Here is a 20,248-nt window from a genome sequence, read left to right as displayed (position 1 = left end):
TGGTATGTGGATTTTGTCAGGTAGCTCTCTTACAGAGGTGACATAGAGTGTCAAGACTGGTGTTGAGGACTAGGACACTGATAGCATTTCATGTCTTATAGGCTATCTTGCTATCTCAGTGAAATTTCTGAGACTTTCTGTTACGCAGTATGAGCCCTGTGAACTGCCTTTCCCTGTATTATGGCTGAGAACAGCAGTTCCCAAAATACGGACTATGGATATTGTTACGGATGCACGACTAACCAAATCCAACAGGTGTTAAAACTCGGATTTATTCTTCAGCAAAAGTCAGTTAGAAGTCCGGTAACATCTAATAAAACCACAGGCTCAATGATGTAAAGAGAATTAATACTACACGGCCGACTTAAGAATTCCCAAGATTTAAAGTGATGGCTCAAAACGCACGTATCACTCACCTAAAAGCTGAGGGCTCTCTCCCTCGAGGAGTTACCTCAGGCGGTGCCCTAGCCCGAGGGGGAGTCCCCGACTGCAGACCCGCTGCTCCGAGGAGGACTGCCAACGTGTCCTCCGACGGGACCCCGTTTATACCCCTGTCGAATCTGACCTGTGGTCATTTAATTCTATTGGCTAGGAGGGTCACCTTGGTGTACCTGGCGCATCTCGATTGGCCAGTTCAAATTTCAACCCTGCAGCCTCCAGGGTTTCCTTCCCCTTCTCCCTTCCTGGAGAAGTTTTGTTTCCTGCTGGCAGGATGGGGGGGGCGGAATGTACTGCCACAGATATGCAAGTCATGAGGCTGCTGTAGTATATAAAGGAGGTGCTTTAATTGAGACTCTCTAGTATTATACTGCAGTTAATTTTATTATACCTGCCATTCTGTTGTCTCTTTGTTTTGTGATCATCTGTGGACAAAACTTTGGGAACTCTGCTTTAGAGCCTACCTCCCAAATGTCTGTACTTCGCTGCTTATATAGGAAGTTGAGCTGTTTTAGGACTTCAGCTGTTTCTTGTTTAAAGGGGAACAGCGAAGTAGCGGAGGGAATAGCAAGATTACTGGTGCCAGGCTTTCTATGCACAAAGCTTGCAGTGCTTGGGTAGTTCTAACAAAATGAAGGAGGTAGCCACCTATGAGGAGAGTGTTTCATGCCTAACCTTATACTTGAAAGGTCAAAAGAGCTTTTAGGATCAGGTAGGTGATACTGAGAGCTGAGCTGAAGTTTGATGAACAACTACCTTGAATTCATCTTGAACTGTTTATACTGTTAATTGCTCCACTGTCATGCAGCTGCAGTAGTAAAGAACTGGCCTTATCAAAACAGTCTTTCAGGTGGCTCCTAGTAGGGCTGCCAAGCAGCTTGAAAGGGCTGGAGTTTACCTACAGGACTCTGGATTCTTCTGTCTCCCTTAGCCCATCAGGTGCCCTATAGGCACTTGCTGCTATCTGTAGTGCTCAAGGGAACACTGACGTAGTGCACCTGGTTTTTTTTGCAGGATGGGGGGATATTATCCCATTGCATACTGCCTAAAATTGTGGTAGTGGCAAAGATGAGCTATCATGAAAGAAAGTCCACTTTCAAGTTTTGCATCCCTTACCTGATGAATTTTAAGTGCAGAATATGACTGGAGGAAGAGATATGTCCTCATAATCCTGAGCATTTGTGTCTGTTATCATATGCAGACATATGAACAGGATGTGTTTTGTGGGCAGAATATATTTATTCCCCAGCTGATGATAATCACAGTAATTTCATGGGTAGCTTTACCATCAGACATTTTTTCTGTATCTAACTATTCTGAAGGGAATAATTTTCAGTTTAATTATATGATAGATCTTTCTCCCCAGTTAGTTTCCCAGAATAAGGTGTTCCAAAATCCCATATTTTAAAATTGCATTCTTTTTAAAAAGCTGGTATCGGAGGGCAAGCTTGTTGCTTAAAAGATGCCATCCTTCCTTTAAATTTACGATCTAGGCAGTCCTGATACAGAAGTTAAAAAATGAATTATAAAAATAGAAGTGCAACACTTGGAAAGTTAGAGAACAAATTCTTCCCTCCTGGGTACTGGATAGGTCTTTAAAAACTTTCTGTATTTCTAGTAGTAGAGGTGTGAGCTGTGCTTTCCACTGGAGTGATTTCTGTGGTGGGAGACTGATATGTGGTCACTTCTACTTCAGAAGCCTCTGTTGAACTAAGTGTTTTACTCTGAATCTTGCCTGTGGAACCTTCATTTAATGACATGGTTTGATTAATGCAAGCATTGTGTACTCTTGCCCTAGTTAGAGATGCCTTGGCATGCCTTTAGGTCCAAGTAGTCATTTCTAGGCACATGAACTATTTCTAATAGGAATGAGAGAGTCAAAAGGGGAGAAGGGTGAGGGAAACTTGTGTTTAATCTCCAAACATAGACTGTTAGTGTCGTTATACTGTCTTAGAGGTGACATAGGTGATGTATGGGCGCTGATGCTGAAGCTTGGCACCTCCTAGGCACTGATGGAGTCATCTCTCTGAGGAGGGAGGAATAGTGATGATTTCCTTGGTTCTTCTGGTGGTTGCCTGACCATAGTTGGCATATAAAAAGAAAGAGGCTGTGAAGAGTATTGCTTCGTGATCCAGGTGAATCTCTTTGGTAATACTTGAGAGCTAAGAAGTACAGGAGTCAGGAAGGAATATATTTAACACAGGAAAGATAAGGTTGACTTCCTTTAGGCACATCTGACTGGAGAGTCTGTTTCTGAATATTCTCTGGCCTTCTTACAGCTAGGTTTGAACAGTCCAGAAGACAGGACCAAGTGCTGGGTAGGCCAAGGTGACTGTGTCAAATCCTTCTCATTAGGTACTCCTCTTAAAAACTTCCCCAGAAAACAGATGTAGAGGTGACTTCCTAGGAGGAAGGTTTAAGACTGATAGGAACTGAAGGACTTAATGTGCACATAATCCATAGGTCCATGCTTTTCAAGCATGAGGAAGAGGAATAATATAGTTTCTGTGCCACATAGCCTAAATCTCCAGCCTCACATCCTAATGGCATGTGCAGATCCATAGTATAAACATGCATATGGACAAACCATCTCTGGGACACCCAGTGGCTATTGGAGTAGAGCTAAATCTGGAAACAGAGATTTGTTTCTGTGGTTGGTTGGTGGTTTTAATCCTAATGTAGAATGGCTAGAGGCAAGGTGGGCTCAGAGTGCTGGGGGTTGTACAGCCGTGTAGGAAATCAGAACAGCGGAGTTGGAGCAAAGACCCAGCTAGCACAGTATTCTGTCCCTGGCAGGAGGCAACAGCACATGTTAAAGGAAGAGTGTAAGAACGGAGCAGAGCATCTGTTGATACTTCTCTGTTATTCTCTACTGCTTTGGAACTTCCTGAGCCAGAAGCCACATGTTTGTCTAATTCTCCATTTTTGAATTTTTCCTCCGCCTGTAAATGTTATCTAAGTGACTTCTAAACACATGAAATCTTTTGGAATCTACAGCATCCTGTGGCTGCATGTTCTAGAGTTTAAGCACAAGTGTGATAGTAAATGATGTTTGCTTCTGATATGTATGTACTGTTTAGGGCCAGAAATTAAATTATTAAAATGTATTTAGAGTTTGGTGTAGTGAATTTCTGTTAGGAGCAAAACATGACAAAATTCATATTAATACTTAGTTTTGTTTTTGTGTTTTTTTCCCCCTCCCATCAAGGGTGCCAAATGCCTGATACTTTGAATTCATGGTTTCTAGTAGCCCAGCTTCATGTCTGGTAAGTGAAAAGTATAATAGTAATATAACTATTTTCAGAAAATAGAGTGATATATACCTTCATGTGAGAAAAAGTAGGCTCCATGGTTATTGATAATAGTGGTTATATTCAATTCCTAATTACTGAATTTTAGCAGTTTTCTACTAAAGAACAAAAAGTCCCATAGAGAAGCTAACATCTTTTACATCTCTAAATTCCTCAGTAGTGGAATGATCTTTGCCATGAGTTTTCTAAAAGCCTTGCTCAGCCTATGTGGAAAAATCTTACTTGGGTGTTTTAGGAAAAGTTTAAATTTATGTAAAAGTCATTTATATTGGGAGAATTTGTGGTGATTGAAATTGCTGCTCGTCAGAAACATTTAACAAATTATAGCATTGGCATTTATTCTTGCACCTCTGGAACATACATGCAGGTTGGCGAATGCCAGCTTGGCTACATGTAAAACTATTTAACACCTTAAACCTTAATTTTTTTACTTTTTTCATTTGTGAAAACAGTAGCCAAAAAAATCAGGTTTTCATCTAGCATTACATACTTGTAAAGGTCAGAGGGATGCACAAGGGAGTACAGTAATTTTTGTTAAGTGCCAGATCTTTCAGGAAACTGAAGGCCATAGACTTACATTCAGCTATCCAAAGGCTGAAAGGAAGTTTGTACTGAAATACCTGCACTTAAGTATAGGCCCCTTATTTCCTTCCCTCCTTTTTTTCCCCTTCCCTCCTTTTAATTTCCTGTCTCCTTAATATATTGAAAGATGGGGCAGCTCATTTCACTAAAGAATGAATAAATTAGCAGAACCATTGAAATTATAATCAGTTAATGAGATCAGTGGAATCAAGTAAGGAAGAGCCTTGAGATTTGCAGTTTATATATTTCTTACTGTTCCCTGTGGAAAAAAAGGCTTAAAAAAATTGATAAGCTAATCATTCATATCAATATTTGGAAACCTACTGCAATAAATATTCAAAACCAAGCTGTTTGTAAGTATCTCGGGAAAAACAAAGAGGGGTAACATGAATCTATCTGCAAAGAACACACTTTTTTTTTCACATCATCTTGATTTTGTATTGACAGGAAAATGTACCCTGTGATACACAGCATCAAATTCAGGATACATAATCTTTCATGACAGGCATAAAAATAAACAAGGGGACTATGATAGAGATGAAACTAGTATGGGATAGACACAAAAATTTGAAGATCAAAGCTACATTGGAGGAGGCCAAGAGTTGCCACACTTTGAGCCAGTGATATTAAGGAGACATTTAATGAGGGAAATTGAAGTACTCTTACGTTTAAGATATGGTGGACAGGTTGACAGCAATATACTATACAAGCAGGAAGGAGCTAAATCCCTTTACTTCGTATGACAGCAATGAAAATTCAAGTGTGGAGGTTAGCACTAAAGGTTAATTTTTCCAAGGTTTATGTGCCTGGCTCCTCCATGTTTCTGGCAGCTTGACCTAGGGAGTGCTGTCATACTGGACCGCAAATGAGAGATCCAGTTTCATATTCCAGGATATAGAGAAGCCTTTGATAGGCCTGCTCACTACCTGGGTCACTGGGAAATGCTGCAGGCTTTGCTTGTGATTAGCTCAGTGACCAGGATCCTGACATGACGATAATTTTGCTTTCACAGTCAGGTTTATTGCTATGTTCTCTGTGTTTCTCTTTCTTTAATCAGTTTTACCTCAGTGAAGTGGGAAGAGAACATTATTGATACTGCTAGGTCTGGCAAGGTCAAGGACATCCTACCCCGTCTGAACGCTCCAATACCTCTGTCTTTCCTGCTGGACCTTTTGCCTCAGAGGCTAGAAACCTTCCTGATCTGGTGGCCAACGACCTGACCATGTAGATTCTGATCATCTGTTAAAGCATTCCTGTTCCCCCTTGCAATGCAGTCTAGATCAGTTTCTGGTGTACTTACTTTTTCCCTCTTCTTCAGAGTTTTAGTTTCAACTGATCTGGAGTATCTTCTGGTGCTGGAGAAGATGACAATTTTTCCTAGTTTGGTAAACCCTACCTCCTTTCTCACTGTTGTCATTGCCCATCATGTTCTAGTGAACTGTGTTTCTGTGCCTTTTGCATCCCACCTTTTATAGACTTAAGGTGCTTGTTGGAGCATACGTTCTTGTGTTACAGATTCTGGTGGGTCCTCTGTTTGACTTTCTGGCTCTTGTTTCTTCTTGTCTGTGAATAGAGTTTTCCTGCTTGCCTCCAGTCAGAAAGGGGGGAAATTCAGGCTCTTGTGTTTAGCCTCTGTTTTTGCTAACTTCTTTCAAGATAATGTTCCTTTAGATACACTCCAGTGCCTTTCAATGCAGTACTAGAATTATACTTTAGAAAATCAACCTATCAATATTCTTCCCTGAATGTCATGTTTTTATAGGCTATTTCTGTTATTTCAGGAGGACTCTTTCTTTATGCGTAGAAGTCCAGACCTTTTAGAAAATCTCAACCTGTTCATCTCTGCTGCTGCGTCTGCCTTTTCCCATGCAGTGGCAGTCTAAATGGAGTATTGGCTGTGTCCAGAGCTGTTACGAAACTGCCAAAGAGGTGACTTTAGTGACTGTACTAAGAAATGTCTTGGTGCAGGATGTATCATGTAGATACCTAGAGCTCCCTTCATATTTTCACCACACCAAGTATGGTGACATCTCTCAAGTATTTAGGATGAAAATAGAGTGGTGCTGCAATTCCTGTTCTGAAAGACTCAAAGGTCTTTTGCAAGAATTCATCTGAGCATTGTTTTTCATAAGGAAGTCTGCACTTGAGAAAGTGATCAGTCTGAGAGAGTCTGGAGGAGAACAAGAGCCACCAAGTATGTAGAAAACATTTCCTGCAGGAAAAGATTTCTCACACTTGTATAGAGAAGACTGAGGATACCATACCATTTTGAAATGTGCAGCTTCAGAAGAAAAGGAACAAGCTCTGTGTTTGGTGATAGAGAGGGCAGGGAGAAAGAGTTTTAAATTATATCAGAGGAGTCTTGCTTGAGAGAGGTTTTAAGAACAAGTTTATCTGGAATGTGTTAGGCATTGAGTTGATCCTGCCTTAACATGAGGGAATGGGCTACATGGCCTAAGCAAAGGCCCCAAGGGGGAGGAAGACTGCACAGCCAGGCTCGGTTCTGTTAGCTTGCCCCAGCAAAGTCCTGTATGTGGCTGTAAATAGAGTAGTTTGTGAACTTGCTAGGCTGGGGTACAGGATAACATGCAAACCTAATTAGGAAGGGTTCAGAATTCTGCTCATTAGTATTATTCATAGAAGTGTATGTCACAACATACAGCTGACGACAGAGTCGATTCAGGAGCTCCCTTCTCCTGTCCCCCAAGTTGCTGGCCATTCATGAATGGGTTAAACAGAATAGAGCCTTCCAAAATTGCTGTTGATACTTGTGTTGTTAAGGCAGAGTAATTTCTCTGAACAAGTATAACATAGCCCCAGAAATAGTTGCTCTGGAGCAACTGAGGAAGCAGAAGTGAGTGGCCAGGAGCAGGGATAGCGGGAAGCTCTGAGTGGGCTTTGCCCATAGAAGTATAATGCATCATCACATCTTGATTGCATGGCACTGAGCCACCTCACAACAGTCGACAGGGTGGTGTCAACTACCGCTTCTGGTATTTAAGCCAGTCTGTTGGCACTATGGGAATACTGACAGAAGCCATTGTAGCTGGGGCTGTTGTGGGAAACTGCTACATCTCACCTAAGATGGGTCAAGTTATAGATGCTCCTGTTCTTTTTCAGGCATCCTTTCATATTATTTTCTTCTAACATAATCTCTCTGCATAACTTAAATACAGCATAAATTATCCCACCCAGCCAATGTCAGGTAGACAGCTTTCTAAAGATAGTTTGGAATAGTTTTGCTTTCATGGTTTGATGAAGATGAGTCAGCATTTGACTAAACTACAGAACAGATTCTGTAGTGAAACGATAAAATGTTTCACACTGTGTTGATCTAGTTAGAAGGTTTATAGTCTTTAAAGAGTCTGTGTCTTTTAAACCTCAGATGGCAGGTGTAGTAACAAACTACCAAATTTTCAAATAAACTGCAAAATTCCATGATCTCACTTGTGGTGCTGCAGAACAGCTCTGTGACAGCACTATGCATCCAAACACAGAGCTGCCTTTTAGGCTTCGTGGGTAGCAGGTTTTACTCTGAACACCACTCCAGTTCTGCTCATCAGTGACCAATTGTTAGCTATTGGTCTGTGCACTGCTCTCTTCTCCTGCTGCACCACTGAAGGCAGACTGGGTAGGAACCAGTATTTATGCTTGGGAGGAGGTTTTCTTGCCAAGCCACTCTTACTTCCCCCACCCCAAGCTTGCATAGCCAGCAAGAGAAGTATAAAAATGCTTTTCTTAGCTCCAAATCAGTCTTTTTAACTGAGTCTTTTTCTCTTTGACTTGTTAAGAATAGGTAAAAATTCAGGATACAGTAACTTGTACTAATTAACTTTTTCATACAGCTCAATTATGTAAATGTACAAGAGGAACAAAAGTTTTGAAACTGGTGGAAGTAAGACACAAAAGCTCTTTGTGCATTTGCTTTGTGGAAGGACTGGTAACTGGATAGCTGTTCTCTGAGTTCTGGACCACAGTTTTAGCTTTGTCATCCTTCTGTGAGCAAGATGAGGATTCATTTCTTGATACTGTCTTAATTGCATTTGTTTGCTGGGACAGTGGTGCTGTTGAACAGATACCGAGTTGTCACTGCCACGGTATAAACCTTGGGAATCCTTACACAGCTCTGTTTCCCAAGATAGAAATTGCCACAGTCTTCCCAATGTTTCTTTCTCTGACTGCTGCCCTTTCCCTTCTCTACCCACCCTCTACCCAGATTCTCTCAGTCACTACACCCTTTGATCATTGATCTACTTGTCATGCCTTAGTCCCTCTCTCCAGTCTTCTGACCTCATTCCACCTGGCTTGTGTTGGAGCCCAAGCTGTCTCTTGTATGGCCAGTGTCATTTTTCAGAAGCTCTACATCTAGAAATCAGACTCTGGTCCATGGGCTTTTCTTCTTTTAATTTTGGTGTCTCAGTTGAATGGCCCTTGTATGGGACTTAAATGTATGGTTCTAATCAGAATATAGGACTAATGCAGTTTTTGTTACCTTCAGTTTGTTTTGTCTCTGTGACTCATCACTGGCAATAAGTTTTGTTTCATGTGCAGGTTAAAAAATACCTTTCCTTTACCAATCAGTAGACCAGATAGATTCTATCATAAAGGTTGGCGTCTGTCCTTTTATAGGTCAGCTCAACAAACGAGCTTCAAGTGTTTATGATTCTCCCTGTTGAGCTAGCATTCACAGATCACCAAATACTTTTAATGCCTGTAGGGAGGCACAGATCTTATGTCCACTGAAGAAATGAACAGATTAAAAAAATCATCATTTTTACCTCTTAACTCTTGTGGCACATGCACTCCTGTTAGTATGCAACTGCTTCAGAGGGGCCTCCAGCAGCTCTGCTCTGTTGTTTTTACATAAGCTGTGAGAATAATTTCCTGTGAGCAGTCTCCCACCTGTAGCATGTCTCTATGCAAAGCAGTGACTTCTTTCGGCTCCAGTGTTTGAGCATCACCTTGTCTACAGTAACTCAGTCAATCCTGGACAGGTACTTCTGACTACATAGCACAGGAGCAGAGCTGATTAGTGAGGTAGAGAAGGTGGGACTGGTCTCTTAGCTTAGTCAATGATTAGCCTGTATTTCAGTTCATGCTGTTAGAGATGTTGTAAAAGAGAAAAAAATAAAAGTTTTGTTCTGACAATTTATTTTTTAGACAGAACAGCAGCAATGAAGTTCAAGTGTCTTTAATGGTTAAAAAAAAGTAAAACTACTCAACCTGGTATTCTCATTAAGATCTCACAATGCACTTACAAACTTGTGAGTTCTTCTAGCATGTACTGTGTGTAGGCGTTTTGCCAAGCGGTTGGACATGTATCCAAAGACCCCTGTAGTTGAAATAATTTAGGACATTGCTAATGTGAATTTGGGTGAAGTCTGTAACTTGCTTAAGCTTTCACACCTTGGCTAGTTCAGACTCTTACAGCACTTTAGTATACCAAGCTGAATTACAGCTGGCTGGTAGCCTAGGATTAGACAAGACATTTGTTCCTGCTCCAAAGGGTGATATGTTCTTAAGGCTGAGGAATTTAGGTTGCAGTACTGTTTAACTAGATTACAGTACTGTCAGCCAGAATAGAGTCCACTGTCACTCTTCCATAGCTGGATTGGCCAAAATCCAGCAGATACAGCTCTTGAGTACAGAATAGAGAAGTTTGTGGTAGTTGATTTAAAAAAGATAAATAAAAATCTTTGTATGTGGGTTTTTTTTCCTGATCACAAAAACATATACTGTAAGGAGACTCTTAAATGAACTGAAATATATTTAATATACTCTTTACATTTGAAGAAAAACTAGAAGCTATGAATTTGGTGTTTATGTTCTTGCAGGATGTGTCTGGTACGAATGAAGCAGGAGGGTCGCACAGGAAAATACATGTGTCGCTATATAGTTCACTGCATGTGGGAGGATGTTGAACAGCGTGGTAAGGTGATGGGGGTAAGTTATCTTTGGTGTTGATAATCTTGATGATTCACATCTTTCAATGCTTTTGTAACTTTGCATATCTTAGAAGAATGCCTGAGAATCAACCTGTAGCTGCTTGTTTATTTCTTTATTAGCTTAAGCAGGTATATGTAGCCCTTACTCCTGACCATTCAGTCCCACAGCTGTACTGCTTATTGTATTGAGCAACTGAGCTTGTTTCTGAAACTGTACTACAGCCTGGATGAAGATATTGATTTGTCTGAAAGTAATTAATTTTCCACGTGGTTTGCCATGTTATTACAGAAATGGATGCTGCTATAACAGAACGGGCATTTGCGGATAGGAATAAGCAACTGACATGACTGGTGCCAAAGGTATAACCACAACTTAAGTAATTCCAGCAGAGCTTTGAGTTTTCTCAGTATCTGGGATGGTGAGTAAAAGGAAAGTTAAGGGACAAGGTTTTTATGTTAAGTTCCTGTACATGGCTATAACTAGTCATTAGTTTGTTTTTCATTTTGGATTTTTAGTCTATCTAGTCTATATCACAAAATAAACATTGTAAGGAGAGAGTAGCTCCAAGGATAGTTCATTTGCAAGTTTGAAGGAAGAACAAGGTTGGATCTTTTTGGCCTGTTCTGAGGAAGGTTATGCTAGTTAGTTGTAATAGTCATTTCTGGCCTTAAAGTCTGTAAGTGTGTTTCTCCAGCCTTGTGTTGGTGATAGCTTTCAGAGAAGGCAGTGCAGCAGCAGTGGAAGTAGGAGATAGTTTTCATAACCCCAGTATCACAGTGGTGACAGAAGACTTGATGCAGTCGAGGATGTCTATGTTCAGGGCACCTCTAGTGGGAGAACAGGGCTGGGAAAGATCTCCTATGTTGTGGAAAAAGAAAAGAATTGTTCAGTGATTAAATAGACATTTGTCTGTGATTAAAATAAATTAGACTGTTAGAGAAGTGACAGTTTTCATATAGCAATAATGGCATATTGTCAAGTCTTAGTTGTCAGCCATGTTTGGAGAGGCTGCTATGGTATTCCTGTTGGTGACAAACAAGGGAATTAGCCAGCGATTTAGGATTTGGTATGTGATCACATTAATAATTCAAGAAGTTTCTCTGATCTTTTATTTTGTATGCGGTTTTAGAACGTGTTGAATTTGGTGTAACTTCAGTTATTCCATCAGCAATGGCTTTTTTTTCCTAGTTGTTGGGAATTTCATAGCTTTACTATGTTACAGCTTGCTTTTAAAGACAAGTCATCCTCTTAATCTTCTTTTGGATTAAATCTAAATTCCGGCATCTTAGAATTTCTTGCTACATTAATGGGCTTCTGTGAATTCCGATATGGGAATCTCCACTTTCCTGGTCAGATGCCATAAGGCAGTGTGAGTGAGCCTAGACAAATTAGATCATAGTACCAGAGAAAAAGATTGAATGAAATAGCTAATGCATTTTTGTCCTTATCCGATCGATGCCTTCCATGTCATATCAGTGGTTGATTCTGCTTTCTGTAGGAACTGGAGACAGCTCAGATCTTCATTCTGAGTGTAAATTTAAGGCTGCTCTTCTTGAAAAGTGGAAAAAAACCCCACCCCAAAACCCCAGCCAAATGTCCCACCTCCCAAAGCCCCCCCCCCCCCCCAATATCTTCAGAGATCTTTTGATTCCATCTGTGCACAGGGAGAACGCTGCTTTGGAACAGAAAATTATTTCTGTTCCTTTTGACCCTAATTTTGCCTTATATGGACTAAGCTCAAGTGCCATCTTGTAGTTTTCCTTGCAGGATTTGAAGCAGCAGCAAACAGCAAAGAGAAGCAAAGCTAGCTGTTTTCTACCCTTGCAAGCATGCAGAACTCAAAAGTAAAGCATGGTGTAAGTTTAACCTGTATCGAGATTTTTTTTTCAGTAAACTTTAAGGGGAAAAAAAGATAGTGCTTACAGTCAGTTCTTTGTAAAGGGAAGCACAGGGTTTCCATTTCTGCAAACTAAACCGTTCCATTGCTCCCTAAAATTCCCCAAAGTGTAGGGAAAAAACCACCAGAGTCCTTATGTTTTCATCCAGTCTGGAGCCTCAAATGTTAATACATGAATATTATAACGGTATGGTTGCTGTATGATGCAACTGTAAGGAGATCTTAAGTTGTTTGAATGCTATTCATTCTCTGCCTTGGCAGGTTAGGCATCTTTTCAGTTTATCTTTGAATTTAAATTTTGCAATCTTTGTAATAATGATCATGCAATGTAATAATGAGCATGCTTAGTTTGCAATAATATGATTCTTATAATACATTTTTGACTGTAACCTAGTGTTAACATAGCTTTTATGTGGCAATAGCTGATGCTTAAACGAAGTTTGTACACATTTAAAGGCTTGATCTCAAAAACAGTTACATCTGTGTGTATATTTAATATAGTTTAGCTGCACAGAGGCCCATTGATTTTAATGAGACTCCATGTGAGAGAACTTGAACTCTCGAGGTAACAGCTAACTAGACCAGGCACTAAGGGTGTGTAAGAAAGCATAGTGAACTCTCCTAGATTGTAAACTTGGAAATTAGGACTGTTCTCTTCCCCATAGTGTTTGTAAAGGCATAGGGCTTTCATAATCTTTTAGTGATTTTTTTTTTTCTTTCATCTTTTAATTATTCCTAATATTTCAGTCATTATTTTGTCGAGATGAATTAACTTTTTAGTCTCTTCTGGTAGTATTTATTGTACGTTAGATGAAAATAATTTATGCATTGATGTCTGAAGAGGTTAGCTGTTCCCTTGCTCCTTATCATTGCTTTATTTTCCTTCCTTGGTGCTAGTGATCATGGCTTAATATACCACTTCACCCATGCCCTTGATGGGCAGTTCCCATTTCTTCCATGCTTATTCACTTTTCTTCACTTACTTTCCTCCCCTTCACATAGATGTACCCTGACTGAACTCTTTCTCACATCTCAGCTTTAGCAATTGCAAAGAGTTTTAAGTGGTAAGTAAGTAAAGGGCAGTTACCCTAGGTGTTAGATTCTACTTACTAATCTTGATGTATTTATCCCTAATGGTTCTTTTAAAATGAAGCTGAGGTAATGACAAAGGGTTTGTGAGCTGATTGAGGAATATGTGTAACAGCTATTTATTTTCAGGTAATTTAGTCCTGCAATCAGTATATATTCTACCTCCAAAAGAAGATAGTTAAATATATCAAGGTAGGAATAGTAGATAAAAAGATGATGACATTAATGTTCCTCTGTTTATACTTTCAAATTTCAGAATCTGAGCCTTTCTGAGAGGGAAGTTAAATGAAAAGAAACTTTACTGAATACTTTTAGGGCACTAAGTTACCATCTTCATAGCTCTAGGAGTTAGGAAATTCCACTCCCTGCTTTTTCTGTCATGTAGGATATCAAAGTTCAATATTTAACTCCAATTGTACATTCCTGTATTGTGGTATAAGTGACAGAGCACCTGTATGAAATTGCTAGTCGGATGCAATTAGTTTAACTTGTTGACAGACAAAGCTGCAGTTATTCATAGAATTGTAGAATGGTTTGGGTTGGAAGGGACCTTAGAGATCATCTAGTTCCAGCCCCCCTGCCATGGGCAGAGACACAACTCATTTCCGTATCTAGCAGCAGTTCCAACACTTGATGCAGAAAAAGATACTGTATTCCTGAATTGACATTGATGGTTTATTAAAATATGCCATCTGCTCTTAAATATACAAGTTCATTGGAGCCAAAAGTGATAGAATGTAAGGCATTTTAACTACTAATTTACATCAGCTCTAACTCCAAATGGAGTTTGTATTATTTCAAAACCTGGTTGTTAAAATTGCTGAGATCTAAATCTCAGCTACAAAGTTTTGGGACCTGTTAGCCTGAGCTCCTTCAGCACTCCTGAATGTCGGCAAGAGTCAGAAACCAAAACTTGACACAGCTGTAAAAACACACAGAGAGCCTGTGGCCTCAGCAAATTCTACTGGTGCAGGCATATTTCAGGTATAAATTTTACTCTACTGTCCCTAGTACTAATGAAGTCAGTTTCTTTTGGTGGGTTTGCAGCCAGGTGTGTCCAGTTCTGTGGCTAACCAGTGCTCTTTACTTAATTTTTCCACTAGTGACATTTCTATCAAACTTTAAAAACAAACAGAAAAATTGGCTTGATGCAATGGCTCAAAGTGTTAATAGTAACATTAGGCTGGGTAAAAGACTTCCTTTCGATCCTACTTTGCCAGAGATCTCCACCTTGTGGCTTGCAGTGAATAGATTTATACTATGAAAACTGGCAGCTGCCTAATCAGTTTGTAAGGGGACTTCAGTCAGTACTAGAAATTGCTATTTGTCTTGCTAACAGAGTTCTTTAGCAACCTGAATATTGTGTTTTAGTAACTGTGTGTATAAAAGCAGTTGTTATAAGTTTAAGTGTATTTTAATACCCTTAGATGAAGCTGCAGAGTTGGTCAGAAGGAATTCTAGATGCTGGAGCTCCCTGGAACAGGATTTCAGCTGATAATTGGACAATCAATATGAGGTTAAAAAAAAAAAAAAGACACTACCCCCCTGAAAAAAACCCCAACCCCCCAAAACCAAACACCAAAAAACCTCAACACCCCTTCCCTGCCCCCTCCCCTTCCTCCAAGAACCCCATACTAATACTTCTGGGTGCAATCGCATACTGTCTTAGAAAGATCCATTAGGCTTTATTCAAATACCTGTAAATTGTTGTAGGCTCATTTTAACAGCATTAGTCTTGTGTGTTGTGGTGGTATTCTGCTTCTGAAATGAATAAGTTTTTTTCAATGCAAAATAACAATTCATTTTATAACCATACATGTTCTAAAAGCTGCAAAAGAGATAAGAATAGGAGGGGCTGTCAAGCCCAGTGTGCCAAATCTGTTCTAATTTATCTTAATCTCACTTTCCTGTTTTCCCACCAGACTGCTTAGGCCCATGCCCCCTTTTTTTCCAGGAACACATCTAGGTGTCTTTTGAATTCATTTATTGGCTCTGCTGTGCATAGCACAATACAGTCTTTGTTATACTTTTAGCTAGAGCTGTTTATATACAGTGACCCATAATTAGCTCTTAGTTACATTGGTGTACATCTGAAGTAATGCCATCAGAATCAATAACGTGGTTCACATCAGTGTAACTGAGAGCAGAATTTAGCTCTGTGAACTTGAACACTATTTTCTGTCTTGATCGTCTTTTCACATTTAGACTACTTCAGATGATTAAAAATGCCATTTTACCTTACAGTAGCTACAAAACTTCCTAAACTTGATATAATTCAGGTTAAGTTATTCTTACTGTGGAGAACAAAAAGTCTGACGCTTCTAACTAAAGATTCAGAAATCACAGTCAGAGTGAGACAACTAAGATTCTAGAATGGCTTTAGAATAGGACAGGGTGTAAAATTGATAGAATTTTAAAATAGAACTTGATCTTTGAATTGAACTATTGCAGTTGACTCACCTGCAGTGGGAAACTACTGTACTTGAATGCTCAGGGGGTCCATTTCAGGCCTGTCTTTAAAATCTGATGGGAAGTCATGGAATCAATTTGGGATGCACAGAACAGAAACTACATTATCATGGGAGAACAGGGGCAGAGCTGGGGCAGAAGGAAAGTGTGTGCAGTATTCTGGCGGTGCAGTGGAAGGGGGAGTTGAGATCGAGGAAGTATACTGAAGCAAAACATTATAGAGAAGGTAGTGATTTTGTTTGAGGAAATGGATTGGGATATGAGATAGAGGATAGTGTTTAGTACAGTTGAAAAAGGTCTTTAAAAACCTATAAAACTAAAGAGGAAAAGTTTTTTAGTTTCAAATGGTCTGTATATTTTGAAATGTATAACTTTACTAGGACATTTTAGGGAGAAAAATGTTATGAGTTTTTTAATGACTATTTAGAAAACGTAATATATAAAATCTTACCAGTTTCTAGTGTTCCCTTTTTTAAAAAACAAAACAAAACAAACTTGCCAAAGTAGTGAGTTACAAAATTGCTCTGTGTGTTTTGTGCCTTTTTTGTTTAATAGAATACCAGGCATTGTATGATATGTTTTAACTGAACTTAGTGTTTTAAGAACATCACAAAAGAAATAGTTCATCAACCCTTGATCCTTTCTCAGAGAGCTTGAAAGTTCACAGCAAGTTTCAGTATTTTGTCATTTCATAAATGAATAATAGTATCAGGTACTGTTCCATAGTAAATTCAGTAAATTTGATTCTGGAAATCTTAATAACTTGAATATGCAGGAAAATGCATGTATATGCATGTACGTTGAAAATATCTTGATCGTGATGAGGTCTGGAACAAACAGTATGCATGGTGATGCAAATTTAGCTTTACCAGGTCATGGAGTTTTGAAATAGGGGTCTCTTTCTCATGTTGTTTTTAATGTAGTTGTTCTAGAACCAGCACCTGTGGAACTAACACACCTGGCTGTCTGAAATGTAGGCATGTTTGGGGCATGCCAAGTATACCTGGTGTTGAAATCAAGGTATAATATATGCTTGGGTGCTTTTCAACTGGCCTGCCCCAGTTTTCTGTAGAGTCTGGCATAAAAAAACCAATTTAAATTTCCCAGATGTGTTGGATCCTGTTACTGTAAGGTAGTGTCCTTGGTCTATTTTGTGCCTCCCTCTGGTTCCTGCAAGATGTACACTGGAAGCTGCCTTATAGCACCTTTTCTAGAACTACCTTTCTCATTATTCCCCATGTTCTGCACCACTGGGACTCACATGCCAGAATCGATTTTACCATGTGGTGCTTGTAGGTGTTAAGTGCTGCCCCGTGTTCCTCAAACTCTCCAGAACATAGAGTAGTTGCCAAAATTCAAACATTGAGCAATGAAACTACTGCTCACCACAACTGCATAATTTTTATTTTGACAGTGTAAAGATGATGGTGGAAACAGGAAAATGATCCTTACAGAACCTGCTGCAGTCTCCAGGCTCAGCAGAACGGGTAGTAGCTATGTTGTCACAGTTGCCTAGCTCCTGCCGGTGCTTCGTGTATCACTCGCAATCCAGTTTGTGATTTGCCTGTGGTCAGTGAAGGTTTAAGTAACACGTTGTTATGCTACGTATTTTGGACATTTACATTATCAGCTTCCTATCCTTTTGGAGTTTGCCCCAGAATTCCTCAACTGAGATGAGCTGGTCTGCTCGGCTAAGCCTTTTGAGACTCTTGGGAGCAAGGTATCTCACATTGTGGTTGTAATTCTTTTTTAACAACTCTTAAGCTGCTGCAGTGAAAACATGAATGCACTTTTAAGGTCCTTTATAAATACAGACAAATACCAAGACCAATGTCTCTTCTAAATCAGAGTAATCAAACAAACCATTGAGAGGTTCTGTGTTGTTCCCAATACATTTTAATCATATTGTTGCTTGTGCTTTTCACTGCTGGTAGAATGTCACCGGTATCTTCTGCTTCCTCTTCAGGAATGAATAACTTAACTTCTCCTTATGTTTTTGGTGTCAGCCTGACTTGAAAGACAGTAACATAGGCATCAGTTAAGGTTCTGATACGGTGCAGGGGTTTGAGAGGCTGCTCATTCCCTTCCCCTTGGACAACTTCTTTTTGTGTCTCTAGCAGACTCAACAGCACCCTTGTGTTGTGGCTTTGATTAAGACAGTATGCAGCTGTTGTTGGCTCTCCCAGCTCACCGGTTGCCACTGCCACCTTCTGTAGTGTCTCTGGCTGTTCCCTTCCTCGTGTATCAGGAGACTGTAGTTGCAGGTACCAGATGGTGTTTGGTAACTGCTGCTGACAAGGAGAGGTTGGTTGGTTTTCCTTACGCATCCAGCTTCTGCTGAATCCTTCCGGATGCTAATTCTGGCTAAACTAAGGAGTGGGTGAAGTGCTGTATTTTGCACAAATTCTGGACTTGTCTTCACAGGGCACAGATGGCACATGAGGTCTGTTCGGTACTTGGGATCTCTTCTCTAACCTTTAGTTTGGGGAAGGATTAGTAACTGTGTGTTACTGCTTTGTTTCCGAGAGCAAAACGTGAGTGCAGCTTTACGGACTACAGTGATTGTTTCCAGGAGAGAAAGAGGCACAGTGTGCAAGAGAAATTCTTCTGTTTTCTCTGTGACAGCCAATGCATTCAGGCTAATAGGATCTTCATCAAGCTTGTATCTGTACAACTGTGGTAATTAGTCTTGTTCTCCTTCAGTCCTGCAATCCTGTTAGAAGAGCATGGTCCAGTTCTTGGGGTTACCTTCCTTGCTTGACACTTTTGTTTTGTCAGGTGCAGTGCAAGTTTACTTCCCCATTGGTTGCTTTCCTCTATGGTATGTTGACTGTATTACTGTTTTCAGGTATGCCTAATTTTAGCATTTACTTGCAGTACATAAGCTATTACTTAAGGTCTTATTTCATCACACCCATTCTGAATGGTTTTTTTCCTTCCTTGTCCTTGGTCATTTTTGTGTTATCCCAATGCCTGAATTCACTGGAGCTTGTATCTGATTCCCTTTTCAGGGTATGCACCTGTTTTCACATTTCCCCTCTGTCAGCATGTCACATACTTCTCCCTTCCTACTTCTTATCTTGTAGAGATATTAGTTTATCTCTCTACCTTTTCTTACCTCTCTTGTTAATTCTCAGTTTCTTTGCCGGACTCCTTTCTTGTATGTCAGATTGGCACCACCACCTCTCTCCCTTCCCTTGGATTCCTTCATGTTCAACTAACCCATTCACAACCATCAGTGTCAGTTCTGCCTGGTCTCCATCCCTGGCATGCTGCTTCACTGATTCAATGGCCATGTGCTGCTTTTATTCAACATGCTCATCCAGCAACCTCCTGTTGCAAAGGTCTGCAGTGGAAGCTCAGGATCTGTCCTCCTGTCTGCTTGCTTCAAACCCACCCTTGCATGTTGAAGCGTCTTCATGACTTTGCTTCTTTCAATTCCAGATCTGTCTTTTCTTCTTCAATTTCTTTATTTCTTTATCTGAACACTTGCTTTCCCATCCTAAATCCCAGTTGTGTATTTACCATTATCAGCACTTTCCTCCGCTAGTATCCTTGTGCCTCATCTTTTTCTGTCTCTGACCTAGACATCACCCATATGTCTTCTGAAAACCGCTCAAGGATCATCTCTCTGGCTTGTTGCTCACTATGGCGTTACATATCCTGACTGTCTCTGCTAGTGGTTTTTTTTGCTTCAATAGCCTGTAGTATGTACTGGGGGAGTGGGTTGGCCACTGCCTGTGCTAGCAGCCTGGATCAGCTTCTGCAAGCAGCTCTGTGCCACTTAATTGTCGAACTCCTTCAAAGACCAGTCTTAAATTCTGCTGCAGACACAGTGTCTTCATGTTTACAATGCTCATACTACAGTGCCTTGTAGCCTGGCTAGGTAAGTGGGTTACAAATGTTTGTATTTTCTTGTTAGAACTCAGTTTATTTTACTTCATTTTCTGACTTCTCTGGCCCATTTTATCTGTTTATAAAACAGGCAGCTCTATGAAGCCCTTATTTTTGACTGCTTTTGCTAACAACTCCCACAGTAGAATAAATGATAATGATCAGGAAGTGCAAATGCAATACATTCAATAATTCCAATGCTCGCTTTCATGCTTGCTTGCTTCTTTGATTTCTTTTACTACTTTAGTATAAGCAAAGGCATATGATACTTTTGTACAAGTCTAGGCAAACTGATGTGTTTTTCTGTTTTCTATTCTGGTTTGGGAATTTCTGTAGATTTCTATTCCCTTGTCTGTCCTTGGTTGTTACGTCTTTCTCTTCTGTTTCTGGTCATACACAGCACTTGCTGTATCTCAATTGATATTAACTAGTTAATTATCATTACAATTCTGTAAGAACTTGAATGTTGTTGTTTCCATATTCAAAGGGCAGGAAATAATGCAAAAGGTTAAAAGATGTGACCAAAATATCAGCCTATCTGATCTTGGAGATCTCCATTTGTTGCTAGCAAAACATACATCATGTTGATTTTCAAGTTAGTCAGATGACCTTGTGGCAACAA

General features: G+C 39.9%; 1 protein-coding gene across 2 annotated transcripts in view; it reads left to right on the top strand.

The window, feature by feature from the left end:
* The window catches only part of LOC128143296 (ubiquinol-cytochrome-c reductase complex assembly factor 1), a 51,263-nt gene that overhangs the window by 15,961 nt on the left and 15,054 nt on the right, over nt 1-20,248 (top strand). For both annotated transcript variants that reach the window (XM_052790380.1, XM_052790375.1), the window contains 2 exons: nt 3,647-3,704; nt 10,166-10,274. In XM_052790380.1, the coding sequence (XP_052646340.1) occupies nt 3,647-3,704; nt 10,166-10,274 (167 nt within the window). The remainder of the gene's footprint in view (nt 1-3,646; nt 3,705-10,165; nt 10,275-20,248) is intronic.

Source organism: Harpia harpyja, chromosome 1 (genome assembly GCF_026419915.1).
Source record: "Harpia harpyja isolate bHarHar1 chromosome 1, bHarHar1 primary haplotype, whole genome shotgun sequence".
Classification (NCBI taxonomy): Eukaryota; Metazoa; Chordata; class Aves; order Accipitriformes; family Accipitridae; genus Harpia; species Harpia harpyja.
Note: the sequence above shows the minus strand (reverse complement) of the source record. Positions and strands in the feature narration are given on the sequence as shown.